This window comes from Polyergus mexicanus, unplaced genomic scaffold (genome assembly GCF_030449975.1).
Source record: "Polyergus mexicanus isolate NDT 795.1 unplaced genomic scaffold, iyPolMexi1.0 SCAF_21, whole genome shotgun sequence".
NCBI lineage: Eukaryota > Metazoa > Arthropoda > Insecta > Hymenoptera > Formicidae > Polyergus > Polyergus mexicanus.
Window position 1 is genome coordinate 2,472,083 of NW_027223341.1, and position 20,306 is coordinate 2,492,388.

General features: G+C 31.5%; 2 protein-coding genes and 2 pseudogenes across 2 annotated transcripts; 3 read left to right on the plus strand and 1 right to left on the minus strand.

The window, feature by feature from the left end:
• Positions 1-8,189: 8,189 nt before the first annotated feature.
• Positions 8,190-10,508, plus strand: LOC138941938 (putative nuclease HARBI1; annotated as a pseudogene).
• A 753-nt stretch (positions 10,509-11,261) lies between these two features.
• On the minus strand, positions 11,262-14,439 carry LOC138941940 (uncharacterized; annotated as a pseudogene).
• Positions 14,440-14,974: 535 nt separating this feature from the next.
• Positions 14,975-18,221, plus strand: LOC138941943 (cytochrome P450 4V2-like). Its single transcript, XM_070311903.1, has 5 exons — positions 14,975-14,986; positions 15,942-16,031; positions 17,073-17,258; positions 17,479-17,579; positions 18,121-18,221. Exons 1-4 carry the CDS (start codon positions 14,980-14,982, stop codon positions 17,577-17,579), a joined length of 384 nt encoding a protein of 127 aa, XP_070168004.1. The 5' UTR covers positions 14,975-14,979; the 3' UTR covers positions 18,121-18,221.
• On the plus strand, positions 17,860-19,674 carry LOC138942162 (cytochrome P450 4C1-like). The gene is made up of 7 exons (XM_070312212.1): positions 17,860-17,925; positions 18,150-18,233; positions 18,450-18,555; positions 18,791-18,894; positions 18,986-19,054; positions 19,233-19,398; positions 19,601-19,674. Exons 1-7 carry the CDS (start codon positions 17,860-17,862, stop codon positions 19,672-19,674), a joined length of 669 nt encoding a protein of 222 aa, XP_070168313.1.
• The last annotated feature ends 632 nt before the right edge of the window (positions 19,675-20,306 follow it).

Sequence of the window (20,306 nt, forward strand, 5' to 3'; positions counted from 1 at the left end):
CGCGACCAATCACGCGTTATCACGCGTTGTAGCCGGCGGGCGGCGCGCTCACGGTCGTAACGGGGATGCGCGCGCCCCCGGTATTACGAATAATAATTCGCTGGGGCCCGCTCCGCGGGGCCGTCGCGAGGTCTAAGGCGAACGGCTTGGCCGGAAACATCGCTGCCACCTTTCTTTCCGTCTCTTCCGGGGCCGCGTCACGCCATCGGGTGCAGGATTGCAGTCCCTCCGCGGGGCCGTATCCGCACGGGCCTGAGCCCTTGCGCGAGGATTTTCTCACTGTCCCGTGCGTCGCGCATCACGTGTGCGGGTCCTGATCCCGTCGTGACGTAGCTAGCTTGGCCGTTAGATAATTTGGATTTCCAAATTGCTGGCTCCTTGCCCCTCTAAGATCTTCCTTGATTGGCGATCGTAGTTTCCGTGACGTTTCAGCGACTCTCCGCTCCTTCGCCGATGAGGCTCCCAAATGAATTATTCATACGAAAAAAAAAGCATAAACTAAATTAATATTAAGCTCGAAATCTCAATTAATGACGCCTCTCTGGAGGTAACGGTACGGTTCTCGCAATGATTCGACTGGCGCGGCCTCTTATTCCGCGCTTTTCGATCGGAGAGGGACTCGGCGGACGCGCGCGAGACGGCAACGTCACAAGATATATAAAAGATATATACTACATATATGTTACGTGTTAGCTACTAGTTACCAGCGTGTTACCCATATGTCAGAATTTTTATACAGCGCCTCACGTTGCAAATCAATGAACTATGAGACGTGAAAAGTGACGTTTTGGCAGCCCAAATTATTCTTGCGTGCCATTTCGTAATTATTCACTTTATGCTAATGCTGTGATGTGTAACGTATTTGTGAAACTTATAAAATTGTCCAAAAACTAAGCTTAGCAAGTTAAGTATTATGTAAAAAGAACATTTTCCACTTCTTTCGACAGCTGTCAAACTACATGTTTTCCCGTATGACTAGGCTTACTTTGACACTCATTTTACAGTTATTTATTAATTGTCAAAGAAAAAGCTTAGTTTTCGGACAATTTTACGAATATACTAAAGCGATCTGTAGTCTTGTTTCTTTAAAATATCTTTTTATTTAAAAATGGCACGCAAGAATTCTCAGCGTGTCATATTTCTCGCTTCTGACGTCCAATCATTCCAATATGGCCGCGGCGACTACTCAGGAGCCTTAAATTTATTTTAATTTCCTGTGTCATTAGAACATCCTAGTGAAAATAGACATGCAAACATTCTAATGTAAGTAGACATTATGCGTATGGAGGATGATGAATGGACTATTTTAACATAATTATAATATGAAAGGATAAATTATTTAAAACCACCTTATCTGTGTTGTTTTATTTATTAATAGTAGTAGATATATCGTTATTATAAATATTGTAACATTATAAATAATATATATACACAATAGCGCCGTTTTTCTAGTTTTTACATTTCATTTTTATTATTATAAAGACGCATACATACACACACACACACACACACACACACACACACACACACACACACACACACACACACACACACACACACACACACACACACACACACACACACACACACACACACACATGCTTGCTTATATTGGAATTAACATATTAACAATATTAGAATATTCAAATACTGCTAATAGCAGGTACATATTAATTCTGAAAAAACTTGTGACACAAATTTCATTTATAAATATCTTTATAGTTTGGAAAACGTGTGTATTACAAAGGGAAATAATAAAAAAAACAAAATTATCAAATTTTTCTGCATCCCATGCTACATGTGACATATAAAACATTTTATGCTATCAATAAAAAGAAAAAGGCTTCGCAATTAGAAACAATACATCTATACACACATGTAACAATATTGAGGAAAATCATCAATAGGCAAAAATTAATGTTCTGAACAAAAATATTTAGATATATGTATATATGCATATATTCTATTTTGAACAAAATATATATTTTTAAATGTAACTATAAAAGATAAATATCTATAAAGATATTTTTGTAGACGAGTCTCAACAGCTTACAGATATAGCTATATTGTTTATGTATGATGCAACTATTGCTGGTAGATGTTTAATGTTATCTTTGGCCAACATAGTGAGCAAAATTATTAAAATTAATTAAACTAATACATAAAATAATAACGATATTCTATAATCGCCAGTAAATTAAAAATATTTGTTGGTTCTTTAAAGAGATTATTAATTTCTGTCCATTTGTTGGTGAGTGACCTAACGTACGCAACATAATGTCCAATACCATTAATAATAGTAGAAGCTATAAATTGAATTACGCCACACAAAACATAAGATTTGTCTTGTACTCTTATTATAGTTGGTATATCATTTAAATTAGTGTTCGGAAAAGTCTTATCAGGAAAATGAATCGATGGTTCGTAAAAATGTTCAATATTTAAACATAAATAATCACGAATTTGGATAATTTTATTGGCGGAGTTTTTCTGACAGCTTTGACAGTAGCTAATTTTTGCGCGTATTAACTCATCTACACTCTCATTCAAATGTCGTATATCTTTTTCCCATATTATTTTCGCGCTTAAATTTAAAACTGGTATTTTCTGTGAATCAACTGCACAACATTGAGAATTTTGACACCTTATTGTTTCAATATTTATATCGTATGTACTCATTAGTTTACTAAATAAATCGCAAACATTGTATTCACAAGTTATATTGTTACTAACAGACGGATATAATGAATATAACAATGTTGCTCTTAATCTGTAAAACGATGCTGTAGCTCCGTGTTCAATATAATTACGTACACATGTAAAAAAACAAATAGTTTCTTTTCTTATTTATGAAGTGACAAAAGTCTCAAAGTTCCTGGAGTTGCAACAAGCAGCAGATACAATTTCAGTGATTGAATCGAACGGACAAAAAGATAAATTTTATTATTAATCATACGTGGAGGTAACCTATTACCATTTTTAATAAAATCTCTTTTAAACTTTTTTTGAGCAGGTTTTTGGTGGATTACCTTTATATTAGGACATGGAGTAACATACATTCCGCGTTTGTTCAATAAATTCTTGTCATTTTCAGAATTTTGATTTACTTTAATTATCGGTTCAAATACTTTTTTTTCAACGTCCAACACAATGGAAAAATCGTTTTCTGAATTTTTTAAATTGGATAATTCACCATACCTTTCGGAGTAGAATGAACAATATCTTTTGAATTAACAGCTTCTAATTGATTATACTCATCAGTATTAAAACTAAGAATAGAAAAATTATCTTTTTCATTTTCATTAGAAAAATCACATTCTCTACTTTATTTTATTTTATTTTATTTTCATTTTCATTAGAAAAATCACATTCACTACTTTATTTTTCCAATTTTCTTTCGTTTGTAAAATTAATTGTTTCTCCTTCTGTAGCTTTTCCTCACGATTTTGTTTAATAATAACTTTGTTTTTCTTTAATGCATCATAAGCTGCTCTTCCTTCGATAACTTTGGTATTAATTGTTCATACGTGTTTTATAAAAAATTTATCAAATCGACACAGTTGACGTTCTTTTAAGAGATTTTCCTTAAGAAAACAAAAATAATTTTCGGATCGAGCAGATGTTGCGACAGTATTTTTTGAATTAAAATAGTTTAACATAACATTAGTCCACAATGGAAATTGTTTAAATAAACGTTTCAAATCATTGATAATTTCCGGAAAATAATACATGTTCATATCATTAAAATTAATTGACATATTTGAATTTTGCTCTGAATATGTTTGCTCTACTATTTGATCAATATAAAGCGAAAGATTATCAGCGTTGTAGTTATAATTATGATCTACTGTCACAGCGGAAAATACATCAATTCTATCATTACAAGAAATGTGTTTTGTACAATTATTGCCATTTTCACAAACATTAGACTGTCTTATCTGTTTATAATCAACGAAATCATCAAATTTGAAAGTTTCAATCCTTTTCAAAATCCACTGAATTTCTGCAAAACATTGACTCTCGTTTTGACTGACGATCAAAACTGATTTCATAGATTTTTCTAAATCTTGAAACTTTTCAATTGTAGTCATAAATCCTATACATCGTAAATAAAAATCTTTTATTGCTGGTTTTTCACGAGATAAACATTTCAGTCTAGCAACACAATGTATCAAATGTGCAATATCAATTCGAACGAATGGCCGTGGTACAAATTGAGTTTTTCCAATTAAAAAATCATAACAAATTGACAAATACTTTTTATAAAATATTCCATTAGTTGCTAAAGTAATCGTATTTTGAAGTGTAATTGACATATCAGTGACTACTTCTAAAGGAACATGTGCGCCAGATGAAATCCATTCTCGTAACCAGAATTCAACGATTCGAGTATCTTGTCGTTCCGAGAGAAGTTGACCAGATGGTATTATAATGTTTTGAACATGAGTAATTATTTGATATAAAAAAATTTGATTACTAGAATTATTTTCCGAACGTGTTATTTTATGGAAAACACTCCCTGTCGCGTCAATAGAAACAGTTGAACCAAGTTTTATTACATCATTATAAACGTCAATTTGTTCCGGTGTCCAATACATAAAAAAAATTTATCAAAGCCTGTTTGTTTAATAGCACGACTAAATTCAACGTCACTTTTTAAATGTTCAAGCGATTACCATACAGTACCTTTAACACCGAATTCTTCATTTTTAGCCTCGAAACGCACTCCATTAATAACATTGTTATTTGATACCAAAGGGCCAATTTGATCGGCATATTTATGATATTTTCTAATTAATTCACTTCTAAATACATTGGCTTTTTTATGTTTCATATGCTTTTTAAACGACGTTTTTCGAATTCCGGACATATCTTTTTTTGGAGTTTAATAAATCTTCAGTATTTAAGGTAACGAATTCGAGCGATACATCATCATCATTAGTAAACTGAAAAAATCCTTGCCCATAAATTTGAGCTTTACAATTGTGATCACTGCAAAATCCATTTATTTTTACAATATAATCTGTAGCATAACAGTTCGCGTGTATTACTTTCTGGTTCTTGAAAGAATACGCATATGGTAATTTTTATTGTAGAAAAATTAATTCAGACAAAATATGTGTCCAACCATTCTTCAAAGAATAATAAATTTCTCGCCTATTATTGACTTTTTCTTCTGGTTTGATATTTAACCATTGTCCTTTTGATAAAACAATTTTGAATTGAATTTTTCTATCATTACATGGATGTTGCGTCTATTCAAAACTATCGAAGCTACTACTATTACTATCATTACAGAAGTCAGAAATATCAATGTCATCAGTTTCACTCAGAATTATACTTTCTTCAGTAAAGTTATTGAAATTAATCACATTCTTCATCTTTTTATATGTTTCGAAAACGTTATGCCAATTTTGATGGACATAAAAGTATAAATTAAAAGGTTTCATTTGATTGTCCCATGTTGCACATATCTTTCCACACTGAATTAAATTTAGATTTCAATTTGCCGGTTTGATCGTCACAAATTTCAAAATATTTTAAAGTTTTTATAATTTCAAAATTAGATATTGCAGCACAAGGACTCATTATTATAAAGAAAATTATAAAAAACGTCTTGCAATGTGATATGAAATTTGCAGGGATCATCCTATCGTTACTTTTTTACTATAATTTCAAGATATCGCTGGTAGAAGCAAAATGAAAACACATGACTTAATTGTCAGAATAATCTACATTATTGATTTATCAATTTAATTTGAATCGTTAACCGTGCCGAAATGATAAATTTTTTATAATGCTAAAAAACTTACTTTATTTCATTGTCAAGTTGAACAAAGTGATGTCCCAATAGCGGAATTCTGTTTCAAAGTGAATCTATGCGTTACACTTGAAACCACACAAAAAGTATCATCATTTGTCACAAGTGTTTTCCTATAAAGAAATAACAATTTTATTCATTATTCTGACAAGAATTTATCTTATGATTGTGATAATATATTTTGCATCATAATAACTGACCTCATTATACTAGTCAGTTGTCTTGCGATAGCCGCCGATTCATATTTTACTTTACAAGCATATGTGACTTCACTCTTTAAACCTAACGCAACATTACGGACTTGCTTTGCGGGCTGGTCTTACCGCATCGTCAAAAATGTGATGATACAAAGTGCAATCCTAAAATAATGAAAATAGAAATAATAACTGCATTGTGCATTGTAGTTGCGATCAAAAAATGATTAATAATAAAATAAATTGTAATAAAAAAATGATAGTAACAAATAATTGTTATAAAAAAATAATTAATAACATTACTCTGTAATCTGTCGATAGAAATGATTGTGGATTGCCTCTCCATGCAACATTTGTGGGAACATCTTTATGTTCATTGAAACTTGTAAATGGGATATATGGTCTGCCAATATCCCATACATTTATATTACAATCAACCACTAGAGCACAACTTGCTATGTGATATTTTTTTCTGTGGTCTCCATTTAATGCGTCCCACTAATGCAATAGTATGTATGGCATAATCGTAACTTGGTTTACCTGACAGATCTCAAACCTAAAGAGTTCATATAAAGAATATAAATATACGATCAATGTTTCATAAAAATCTATATATAAAATAATGTATATATCTTAATATTTTTATCTCCAGTTGCAGTAGCGAGCCAAGTGGCTTCAGGGTGCCAATCACAAGCAAATATCAAACCACTATGTGCGGTAAGATGTTGAAAATAACGATGCGGCTTTCTCATATCCCATTGCAGTATATGTTCATTTTCGAATACAGCAGCAAAAGTATGCGGTTGTTGTGGACAAAATTGAACATCTCTTATCGATTCTGTATTACTAAATATATTAAATATACAAAATTTTAAAATATTAGAAAAATTGTTTTGCCATTATCTTTAACAATTACAAGAGAGCTTTATCTATATATATTATAACATAATTTATCTATAAAAGGTTTTAATGGCTTCTTTTATTCGTAAATCAAAACATTTCATAGTACCATCTTATGAACCAGATATCAACCACATAGGTTCTGTCATATGAAAGCTCACTTTATTCACAGTTCTTTTATAATCTATAAATACATGCTCCTGTTTTGATCAAGATTATTTATTTAAATTCCAAATAACTACTGCACTATTTGTTGCTGCTGTCGTATATGATCTATAAAATAAAATAATATTGCAACATAAAAGGCAATCTAATATAGTATATATGAATATAGAATTTTTTAATGTATGTTATGGGCTTTATATGGAAGCGTGATTCTGATCGGGAGAGGTTCACTTGCGCACAGTACAATTAGACACGTTGCAATTGCACACTGTGATATTAGACACATAAAGTTGCGCACCGTTCGATTGGACACTTTTCAATTGCGCACGGTTCGTTTAGACACATGTTATTTGCACATCGTTCAATTGGACACGTTGCTTTTGGACACAACACATATTTTTGTATAATTTAAAATGCATACACACGCATGTATGCATGTATAATTTTGAAATATTTTGACATTTATTATTAATTTTATTTGGTAAATAAATGTTTGTTACTGTTCGTTTACACACAGTTCGTTTGCACACAATTCTTTTGCGCACAGTTCTTTTGCACACATTTCTTTTGCGCACATTTCTTTCGCGCACAGTTCTTTTGCGCACATTTCTTTTGCGCACAGTTCTTTTACGCACAGTTCTTTCGCGCACATTTCTTTTGCGCACATTTCTTTCGCGCACGTTTCTTTCGCGCACAGTTCTTTCGCGCACATTTCTTTCGCGCACATTTCTTTTACGCACAATTCTTTTGCGCACATTTCGATCAAGCGTATCGCATCTGAATATTCATACATTCTGACTGTTAATATATTTAAGAAAAGGCTGTTACAACTGTGATTTCTTGCTGTCAGATTTGCTGTAATCACTTATAATTAGAAAAAGAAGATGAAAAAGCTTATAATTATAAACATATTTCTACTTTTTATATGGTACGTGCTGTCCATAAATAATAATTAATAATTTCATTATACCATTTTGTATCTTTGCCTTGGACATAGTTATTATGACAGATTTCCTAACCTCTCGTAATGATACAGCGTAATAATTAATTTTTTATTTTTAAAGAGTCAAACTTGACTGTAAATTCTCCAAATCTTTTTTTCCGGTCGGTGTCATTGCACACGTAACAGACACAACGTAATGTAATCAGGAAGTAAGAAAACATATCAGTTAAATATAAAGTTAAATTAATTGTAATTTTCATCTGAGATAAATTCTTCTTTGAGCTTCAATTAAATACATCACAATTTCAGTAAGTATTGTGTATTCAAATACTTCGAAATAAGATAAGAATGCAGTTTAATGATATTCCTAGCAATAGTCCAAAAAGTAATAGATCTTTCTTATTTTCAGTGATGAATCATATCTTTGTTATAGATAGCATATCATGGTATTTTGTGCAATATCTCCATCAGTTCCGTGAAAGAATTCTGTGTATGAAATTTTAATATATTATGCTATTTATTAACATTTTTTAACACCTATTTCAGATATAAGAGAACTGTAGCGGGATTCTGTAACTCCTTAACGACGAAAATCGCTATCGTTAATTATCGATATCGATGATTATCGCAAAAGGTTATTCTGTAACTAGCAGTTATCGACAACTCTCGATAACTTGAATCGTTGAATTCCGAAAATTGTCGATGCGGTTGCGATCGATACCGGAGGTCTCGCTAAGCCGTTAACGATAATCTATGTAATCGGTAATGCGTTGATGTATGTAATGTATGCATGTATGTGTAATATATGTGACATGTGACATAGTGAATTAGAAAAGTTGCTGGATAAAATATAGCTAATAATACGGATTGAAAGTAAGTACAAGTTTTTCTGTTCCTTGAATCTTTAACTTTTGTCTAATAGTTTCCCATAAAATAATTTCTTAACTTTTCGTTTTAAGATGGCTCTTGGCTATCTTAAAACGAAAAGCTATCTTGCCTTAGATTTAATGAGAATGGAAGATCGTGTTTAACGCCTTAAACGAAGGACACAACGACAATTGTTGCGAGCAACAGAAGATCCATTTGATTTGACGAACAACGAATTTAGGGAGCTGTACCGCCTAATACCGGACTTAATTTTCGATCTCATCAATGCATTAGAACCTCGATTGCAGCAAACAAGGATCACTGGACTGTCTACAGAAAAGAAAGTAATACAAATTATAACACCATATATTTTACAATACAATGTATTATATATTTTTGTTTTCTTAGGAGTTTTTATTTTTATTTTTTTTAATTTTAATTTGAGTTTGTTGATGGTATTCATATAAATTTCATATATTATAGGTATTATCGGCAGTGAGATTTTATGCAACTGGCTGCTTTCAACGTCCTGTGGGTGAGCAATGGGGCATTTGCATGAGCCAGACATCTATCAGCAGATGTATACACAAAGTGACAGATGCGATCAATGATTTAATATTTAGACAGTGGGTACAATTTCCTATGACTCTAGGAGCTAGGTAGCTAGCGAGAATGCAATTTCAAAATGCATGTCAGCCATTTGAAGGAGGTATAGGAGCAATTGACTGCACTCACGTAGCGATTCTTGCTCCCAAAGAGCATGAAGAAGCCTACGTTAATCATCATGGATATCATTCATTAAATGTGCAAATGGTAAATATTTAAATCATTGATTGGTACAGCGTGTTTTATGTATTAATAACTAATTACAATGTTTGATTCCTTAGATATGTGACCCGAATTTAAAAGTACTAAATGTTAATGCAAGATATCCCGGAGCACGGCACGATGCATATACAATATATGGAGTGCTTCTGTTGCACGACGAGTTATGGAATGCGCATACAATCGTGGTGAACGGCGAACATATCTCATTGGTAATTATTATCTTAATTTTTTATGTTAGAAATTACTGTAGAAAGCCTTTATTGTCGATTTATGGCACATAATACATCATGTATTTTACACATTGTTCGTTTCAGTACATGAATTCTTAAATTCCTTGTATTGAATTTAAAATGTATTAAAGAGCTTTAAATATTTTGTTTATATAGGTGATTCAGATTATCCATTGGAGCCATGGCTATTAACTCCTTTGCCCCGAGAGCCGCAAGGAACTCCACGTTTCGCATAACGAAGTGTTATGTAGCGCAAGAAATTGTGTCGAACGTCTTTTTGGTGTAATGAAGTCTGGAGATGTCTTTCTCGACATAGGGTCTTGCAATATGAGCCTGGCTTTGCTGGAAGAATTGTCAATGCTTGCGCAGTCCTCCATAATATGCGGATTGCTCACGGCATACTTGATGATGATCTGTTCGATGAATTTGATGATGCACATATGTACGAAAATTGTAGTGAGGCTTATGATATTAATAATCCGGATAATAATGATCGTAGATCTCTTGCTATCGCACGTCGCATCCAAGATCGTTTAATAGCAGAAAGATTTGGTAGATGAAATTGTACAATGTATAAATGTAAATTTAAAATTAATTATCTTATACATCAGATCATTTTCAATCTATTTTATTGTGATAAAAAGCAATTTGTTTTCGTTTTCTTAACTTCTATATTTATTTAAAAAATGTATTGTCTAATTATATTCAATATTCTTTTCTTGTATATATTATAGGTGTAAATATACAGATATATTTAGGTATAAATATATACACAGTATTTTTTGTAAAGATTGAATAAACAAGCGAGACACACAAAGTGCTAAAAGTTTTTATATTTTGTACTCCTGATTCAGTTAATCATATGTAATAAGATTGACACACAAATTGTGTTGAATAGCGTTACACCATATATAGTTGCAATATAAAAAAAATATTTTAAAAATCACTTGATCCCCAAAATTAACAAATAATTGCCAAACAATTTCACTCAGTTTAAAAGTATATTTAGAATTAGCATACATTTATTTGGTAATACTTCACAGTCTTGAACATCTTTGGTAATATTTAACATATTCTTCTTGCGCGTAACTTAATATTAACTTAATATTGCATTTGATCCAAATAGTACAACACAAAATTATAAAATGAAACTAAAAATAAAACAAAATTATAATTATAATTATTAAATAAAGATCATTATTATAGATACTATATATTAATTTATCATTATTATAAAAATATAGGGCGGATCACATTTGGCAAAGAAGTACTCGCAGTACTTCATCGAATTCTCTAGGAACTATGACATCACAGAGATTATTCGTTGAGATAAGTAGGCAATAGGTTTTTCATCATTATTGTAAGTTTCTCAAAAACTCTTATCCGTTCACTATCATTAACAGCTTGTACAGCAGCAGTATCTGCCAACTTTTGTATGGCATGTGCAATTTCAGTCATTGCAAGCGCATGCATTCTAGATGCCTCTGCTTGAACTTTGGCAGATTCAGCATGTGTCTGCAAACATTCGAATATATTTTATGAATTATCTACATAATTTGTTTTTAAAAAATCATATATTTTACGCCAATTGAAGAGTTACTTACAAACGCAGCATCGGCCTGCTTCTGAGCAATGGACTGGAAGTTCTCCCTTGAGAAATATAATTTTTCGGACGGTGTAACTCGATTAACTACAAATAATTGAGAAATCAAAAATATAAATATAAAAAAACAAACAAAAACATAAACATAAATTTAAATATATAAAAAATTTTGAAAAACAAGTTTAAAAATTATAATCTAGAGTAAGATTTTAGCTTTACATTTTCTCGATGAAGTGGGCGCATTAATGTTTTATGAAGAACTACTTGATTCTTCTGCAGACTTTGATGTTGGAAATGGGTACGGGGTTTTTCTTGTCCTAAAAGATGGAATAGCAGTCTTTGGAGCCTTTCTCGATTCGCAATTAGCGAGAATCTGTGTAGCATCAGAATCTCTATTTTTATTTATATTTTCATTAGGTTCTAGTGAAGAATTCTCATAGAAAATTAAATCATTGTCATTGTTATCTTCGGAATTAGCTGCAAACAAAAGAGTATGTATATTATGCATTATATATGCATAAGAATATGTATTATAACTTATCAATTTATAGAATCTATTTATAATTTAATTTATCTGGAATTTACTTATTATTATTATTATTTCTTACTATTTAAATACTGCGAATCTTGAGAAATTTCGTTTGGGGTATCTGTGCAAACACTTATTATTGTATTTGTGGAGTCTCTGACAAAACTGAAGTATTTCCTTGTTCAAGTTCTTCCAGCAAATTCTATATACACGGATAATAAGTACATTTGTAAAAATATTGCTTCCATCGAAAGAATATGTTGCGACAAATATCGTGACTTTAAAAGTTTATAAATATTACCTCCTCATCAGGGATAGTTTCTGCGCAATATTTACTTCCTTCGACATACTCGGCTCCTATTATTCCAATCACACGTAGTTCAAGTTCAGTCAGTTCAGGTTGCATGATAGCTTTATTGCCCGTTAATCCCTTTGCCTTCCGCAAATCTTTTGCTTTTATTGAAGTGCGACTTTTAAAGTCCCTCCAAACCTTAAACATATAAATAAACCCACATGTTATACAGAAGATTTTGTGCATAAGCACTAATATTAATTAGAATAAGAATTAGAAATATTCCCAGTAAATGTTACATAATATAATGTTATATATATATATATATATATTATTAGGTATGTTATAAAAATATTTTATATTATTAGACGTTATATAAATATTTTATATTATTAAATATATTATAGGAATTATACTATTAGATATATTTTAGAACATATATAAATATATGTGCATGCATATATTCATACCACTTGCCACTGTTCAACCGTTTTTGTCGCTCCTTGAAAGGAATTCAATTCATTTACTAATTCTGTCCACTTTTTCTGAGCTTCTTCTCTTCCATGTAGAGCATTAAATTTTCCTTCCGCAAGACCCTTGTTTAAATAAAAATAATCTATCATTTTTGTTAACTGTAAATTTGATGCCCTTGCAGTTTTTGTTTTTTTGCTGTGAAATAAAAGTCTCTCATTAAAGAACTCCGCACTTATCATATAGAAAATCTGTCCCGGTCAAATCAATTGATTTTTACATATGTTGTAGCTTATGACCTACTGAACAAAAGATGTAATGGGCACAAAGCTCAATAATGGACAGTTATCGAGTTATAACCAGTCAAACATGAAAAATTCGGACTGCCGAATAGTCAAATCTCGGAAAGTATTGATTTTTTTGAAAAATGTTTGGAACAAACATAGTAGGGTTTTACAAAATCTGTTAGTTGGTGACATTATTTGTGAATTTTGAATGACCTTGAAAAGCTCCGTGAACAAAAATCTTCCACAAAAATGCCTATTTTTTATCATATTCGTGTAGCTAAATTCGAGACGTTTTCAAAATATTTTTGATGAACCTTTTTTCTACTAAAACTTCTTGAGAACTAATATACACAATTTACCATCTCTGGTTATGAGCGTAGAGTTATGTGTAGAGCGCTCGATTCACGATTCCGTAATGCTACAAAACATCAAATATTTATAGCTTACAACATAAGAGATGCAGATAATATAGATGATGAGAGGGAGGCGATTTTTGGTTATTACTGCACCTGTAAGTCAGGCGCACGGACTGTGGGTACATGTGCACATGTAACCAGCGTATTGTGGTATTTAGGATATGCACGACACCAGCCCAATGTTCGTTATCCCTCTTCATCATTATTGAACACAATATTAGATGCCGCTCAGAGACCACCACAGCAGGATCCAAATAATGAGTAATATACAATAAGATCATTTATTTTATTACCCCACACATACACACACACACACATACACACACAGCAGAGAGGGTTTGGAATCAAAAAATACTACGGGAGTGACGAACCGTGGGGTCCTTATCTCTGCTGTGACACATAAAGATTTTTGTTCACGGAGCTTTTCAAGATCATTCAAAATTCACAAATAATGTCACCAACAGATTTTGTAAAACCCTACTATATTTGTTTCAAACATTTTTCAAAAAAATCAAATCTCTTCCGAGATTTGATTATTCGGCAGCCCGAATTTTTCATGTTTGACTGGTTATAACTCGATAACTGTCCATTATTGAGCTTTGTGCCCATTACATCTTTTGTTCAGTAAGTCATAAGCTACAACATATGTAAAAACCAATTGATTTGACCGGGACAGATTTTCCATATAATTAGTGCGGGGTTCTTTTATCATATGTAATTTGTATATTGTATATATTTTATATTTATCAAAATACATACTTATAGATATGTGACATTTTCCAATTGATGAAGTTGTTGTGTTTGCACTTTGTTAAAATTAAAAATCACAAACTAATCTGTAAGAGATTAAGTGAGAAAGCAAAGCTAAATATTCTTTCCGAAAGAAAAATCGTTCGATGTTTTCTGGAAAGATGTAAGGATGATGGACTTATTATAAACATATAATACAACCACTATATACACTATATACATTATATTTATTTACAACAGTCTTGCTCGACAGCGAGAATTTTATTCTTCTCCGCGAGAGACACTCGATAGCGACTATTCTCTCTCGCTTCCCACCAATGATAACTCAACCCAGAGTTACCACAATGCTAAGACGTTCATAAATTCCTTCAAAAGTGACTAGATTTTAACTGCTTAAAATCTGACAACGTTGCACATCTATCGAATTATTTCGATGCATCTGTAACGAATTTTGCATCGATTATAATCGTTAAGGCCACGTTACAGAATCACCTACATGTCGCAATGACGCTCAAGAGCGAGAGATCAATACCCCCCAAACGTTGGACGAGGACACGGCGCTCGCTTGCCCACGCCTGACAGATCTCCAGCGTGTGCTGCGCCGTGTCCTCGTCTCCACCGCAGTGATGGCAGCGCGCGTCCGCTTCGCGCCCGATGCGGCACAGGTACGAGCCAAAACACTCATGGCCGGTAAGTATTTGCGCCACACCTCGTATGACACCTCGCCACCCGCCCTCTCCACCCATTTGATTAAACGGGGGCGGATGGCCTCGACGACGCGCCTCCCCGAAGTGTCTCGGGGATTGGAGAGGTCTTCCAGCCACCTCTCCAGCATACGTCGCCGAGCCTGGAGCCTCACGGCGGCCCTGACCCGCGGGATCAGTGGCACGCCGAGCCCACCGAGCTCCTTGGTATGCCGATAAATCTCGGCGTACATCTGCGCGTAGAGCTTGATGGGCGGCAGTCCCGCAAGTATTGAGGCCGCCGTATGCGACACCGTCCGATATCCGCGGATAACCCTGATGGCGACCTGCCGAAATATTCGGCGCAGCAGCGCCTTGCTGCGCCTACTCGCCATCAGGGACGCTGGAACGTATACCTATCATAAGTATCTGTAGATTATATATCTTATCTCTCGGCAATATTCATTTGCAAATCATTATCATAATTATTAATTGTTTATTTTCAACATATCTGAGTAAAAATGCAATAAAATAATGAAAAATTAATCCCACCAAAATTTTTGTATTGATATTTATAATTTATTTGTCAGAAAAACTATGGAAATTGAAACGTAGCATATCTGATAAATATCCTATTTTTAAATTGTGGATTTTCTTCACGTATTGTGTGTGTATCCGTCATCCATATGATCTAGAGGTAATAAAAAGAATTTCAATTGTCTGTAAACATTACAATTTAGGAATCTTGCATTTCACAAGAATATTTCTGCTCGTAAACAAAAAGGTTAAAAGGTTAAAAGCTTAAAAAGATAAATAGAGGAAATGTCGACATATTCGACCGAGATTAGATAGAAATTTGAGCTACAGTTAATAAATTATTTGCGTATCTAAAAGATCGCGCGCGCGCGAGTGATATAATATAAATTAATGTTTCTCTCTTGACATGTTTTTGATGATTTCAGACGATCTAAGCAGCACCAAGCGCTTTGAAAAAAGTCATTTGTATAATTTGTTTTATCCTTGGCTCGGCACAGGTCTTTTCACCAGCACAGGTAACATAATGGCATTAATATATAACCGTACATACTTTATTATTACAATCTATTTTTAAAGATCTGTTTTCATCACAGAAAATCAAATAAAATACAGAATTAGTTACAGAATTATACTTGAATATTATTTTTAACAATAAACTCTTACATAACTTCTTTTTGGTACTGTAAAAAGTAATAAATTTGAAAGAAATTTGCAAGTAATGTCGTATTGAGAGATGATCTCGCCGTGTATTCTTAAGTACATGGAAGTAATAGATATTTCAAATAAAGAAAATTTTCAATTAAATCAAACACTTTCACATAACAGATTTTTTAATAAATTATAGTTTATTTTTGACTGCTAATCCATAAAGTTTTAATTTCAAAATAATAATTAAATTCAAGTTTACTTGCAACTCTTTTTATCACACAAATTTCATGAGAAGATTTAAAAAATCATAGAAGAATTTTGCGCGATCCAAAAAAAAGTAAATAATTATGCTTATTAGGACCGATCTCACCAATTTCAATGATATATGTTGTCAAGGACACGCCCCTAAGTAACTTTCAAAAGGTTTTAGCTGTTACTCATTATTTATTAAAAAGTTATTAACAAAATAAGTTTAACGAGTGGAATGTAATTGTCTGACACAGTGTATATTTAAAAAGGAATATATTTATTGGAATATTGTTCAAAATATATATAGTAATCATAATGCTGCGGTATTTTAGTTTATATTCTTCATAAGTAAATTTACTACAAATACGTATTAAAACGTAGTAAATCTCTCCTTATGCGTCAAATTGAAAGAAAAAAAATATTTTATAATTTTACTTCATAATACACACACATGCTATATGTATATACATGTATTGTGTGTATGTGTATACTTCTTAATATTAATGTCAGAAAATTTCGTTCTTTTCGTTGAACTTATTTTGTTAATAACTTTTTAATAATATTACTTGAGAATTGCTCAATAAACATCAAATTAAAAAAGAGAATAATCTTATATAATATTATTTGTATTTAACTGCATTATTTTGATTTTGTTTTAGGCGCCAAGTGGAATGCACGACGAAAGATATTAACATCTGCGTTCCATTTCAATATATTGAATCAATTTGCTAATATGTTGATCAAAGAGGGCAATTGTATGACTAAATCTTTGAAAGATGTCGGAAGAGTAGTCGTAAATGATTTAGTACTATTTATTAGTGAACATACGCTAAACGCCACATGCAGTAAGTTTTCTGTAAAGTTTTTATTGTCCTGTATTATGTGCAGGGATTTCATTCTAAATGATATCATAGCTTAAAAAAGAAGATAAGTTGTTCCCATAGAAACTATCAATGCTGCACAAAAGATAGATAACATCCAATTTTTTACACTCAAAATTATTTATGAAATATTCAGTTGTAATTATCTTCGGCTATATATCCGGTGTTATATATGTACTTACAGAAACTATCATGGGCATCTCTCTCCAAAAACTCTGCAAAAATGAGTTTTCAGCAACAGTATTGAAATGCAGTTCACGACATAATCGAATTGATAGTGTATAGGTAATTTATGGATATAATAATTAATTGTGTGATATATTTATAATCCTTTAAATTATGATTGTGTGTGATATATATTTTCTATATATATTTTGAAATAAATTAAATATTGATTAATCATGTGAAGGTAAACAATTAGTTTGAGACATCGATTCGTTTAAAACGACAATTAGGTATCAAAATCTATTGTACGTGATCCGTTAAATGTTTCACTTTAAAAGAAAAATTATCTTTAAAATGTTGAAAATATTGTAAATGTTAGAATATTGAAATATTAAGTAAAATGAATTGCGCAATAAAATCTGAAGAGAAATTATCCTTGATCAAAAAATCTATAATTAAAACAGAAGTATAATGGTTTTAAAAGATTCCAAATATCTTTTTTATAAGATACATAGTTTTAAATTTATTTTTTCATCTATATTCTCTACATTCAATGACATTACTTAAAGATTACTATAAGATTTTATTGCGAATTTAGATGAGGCTTTTACAAAATTACATCGTTATTAAAAATATATAATTTTATTTAATTATGGTTTAGAGCATTTAGGCCTTGGCTTTAACGATTAGAATAACGATTTGTTATTCTCATTATCGCCACAAGGAAGAAAGCAAAAGAAGATCTTGAAAATATTGCATGGATTTACGGAAAAAGTACGTTACATATTATGTTATTTTAAATCCGCTAAACTCTATCTTTTATATAAAATTAAAATAAATCTCGTATTCTTTGTACCGCAAGATTACATGATTAATCATAAATATTAATAATATATTATGCTATTAATATTTATGATATAGTACAATATGCTATTATTCTTTAATACAAAAAATCATTTTTTTAAAATTTAATATCGTACTCGTGTGTAGGTCATCACGGAAAGACAACTTTATCACAAACGCACCAATGACCGATATTTGAAAAACCTTGAAAATGACAAAGAGATGGAAATAGATAATGTCAAAATATTTGGAAGTACGTAAGAGATCGGAGCTAATATTTATGTTCAATTACACAATCAAATATCAAATTATGCTTGTGATATTTATACTAAACACATAATTACATGTAATAATGCAACATATGTCTTCCGTAAAATTAAATTATTATTATTTCTAGTAGAAAGTCTAAATTTTAAACAAAAACAATATTATATAATTAAATCGCATGCAAAAATGAGATTAACATTAATGTGCTTTTTTATTTCTAGTTAAAAAAAAACAGCTAGCTTTGTTGGATCTCTTAATAGCAGCATCTAGAGACAATCTTTTAACTAATTTGGACGAAGAAGAAATCGATATCTTTCTATTTGGAGTACTTATCTGTAATCGTTTTTAAAATTTTTTGTACACATCATCTAAGCACATTTAATGATATGATGATATGCATATAACAATGATCACAGGGTCACCATACTACAGCGATGGGTATAACCTTCGCTTTATTACTATTAGCTGAACACAAAGATGTCCAGGTATCTTCTTCTCAATATATCGCGATATATTATTTAAATTGTAATTATTATTGAAAATAGTACAGATATTAAACTTTTGTTGCAATGTATTTTTTAATTTATTAAAAATTTATTGGTATCTATACATATAAAAAACAGAATATTATGAAATACACTTAAATTATTATCAATGACACAGGAACGTGTGAGGGTTGAAGTCGATACCGTGATGCAAGAGAACGGAGGGAAACTTACCATGACATCGTTGAAAAATTTGTCATATTTAGAGAGATGTTTAAAGGAAACGCTACGTTTATATCCCGTCGCGTCTTTTATACGAACCATTGAGGAGGATGTAAAATTACGTAATTAATCATTTGTTTTGCTGCTTATATCTTTAAACATGTCATATTTTACAGTATATATTAAAATATATACTATCGAATGTAAAATAAGTTTAATTGCTTTAACACTTTAAAAATACAATGTTGTATTCATGTTATTTCTCAAAAGAATTCTTAATTTCATAAATTTTTATATTTTGTAATTTTATGATATACTTTTCAGAGTCATATGTCGTACCTGCTGGAACAATCTTATATCTTGATAACTTCGAAGCTCACAGAGATCCCAATTTTTGATGCAATTCACCTTTGCAATTCCTTGATCCTGCGCTGAACGGCACATAGGAATAATGATGACGATTCTGCATCCTCTCGGGCAAAAATCTATCCGGATCAAATACTTCTGGATTTGATCCGGATAGATTTTTACCCGAGAGGATGCAGAATCGTCATCATTATTCCTATGTACCGTTCAGCGCAGGACCAAGGAATTGCATAGGTGAATTGTTCGCGATTTTCGTTTCTTCTCATGTTGATAGTTTCTAATACAACTTTAAATTGTAGATCAACGATTCGGTCTGCTAAAATTAAAAGCTATAATTGCTTCTTTGGTGCACAATTTTTACTTGCAGCCTATTTTATTTCTAATTAATTCTTTTATTACTTTTATGTGTAATCTTTCTCTCCTATATTTTATTAGTTTCATATCTTCATATCTTTATTACATTAAATTTTTAGTATTTCAAAAATATGTTAAATGAAAAGATTAAAATTTTACAGTGCTCGTATTTCTCTTTATTTCTAATAAACTCTCATTATTAATACACTCTTTAGCTGGAAAACAGGTGTAAATATAAATTTTTATTTCACGTGGAAAGTCATCTAGTTTCACGAAACTATGTTGACAATAATAAAAATATAGTTTATAT

Bases quoted from the DNA above. Each gene is read 5' to 3' on its own strand.
- LOC138941943 (XM_070311903.1), top strand. The intron at 16,032-17,072 runs GTAACATAATGG...ATTTTGTTTTAG, and splicing joins AGGTCTTTTCACCAGCACAG to GCGCCAAGTGGAATGCACGA. The intron at 17,259-17,478 runs GTAAGTTTTCTG...ATGTACTTACAG, and splicing joins TACGCTAAACGCCACATGCA to AAACTATCATGGGCATCTCT.
- LOC138942162 (XM_070312212.1), top strand. From the start codon at position 17,860: ATGAATTGCGCAATAAAATCTGAAGAGAAATTATCCTTGATCAAAAAA. The intron at 17,926-18,149 runs GTATAATGGTTT...TTTAACGATTAG, and splicing joins AATCTATAATTAAAACAGAA to AATAACGATTTGTTATTCTC. The intron at 18,556-18,790 runs GTACGTAAGAGA...TTTTATTTCTAG, and splicing joins TAATGTCAAAATATTTGGAA to TTAAAAAAAAACAGCTAGCT.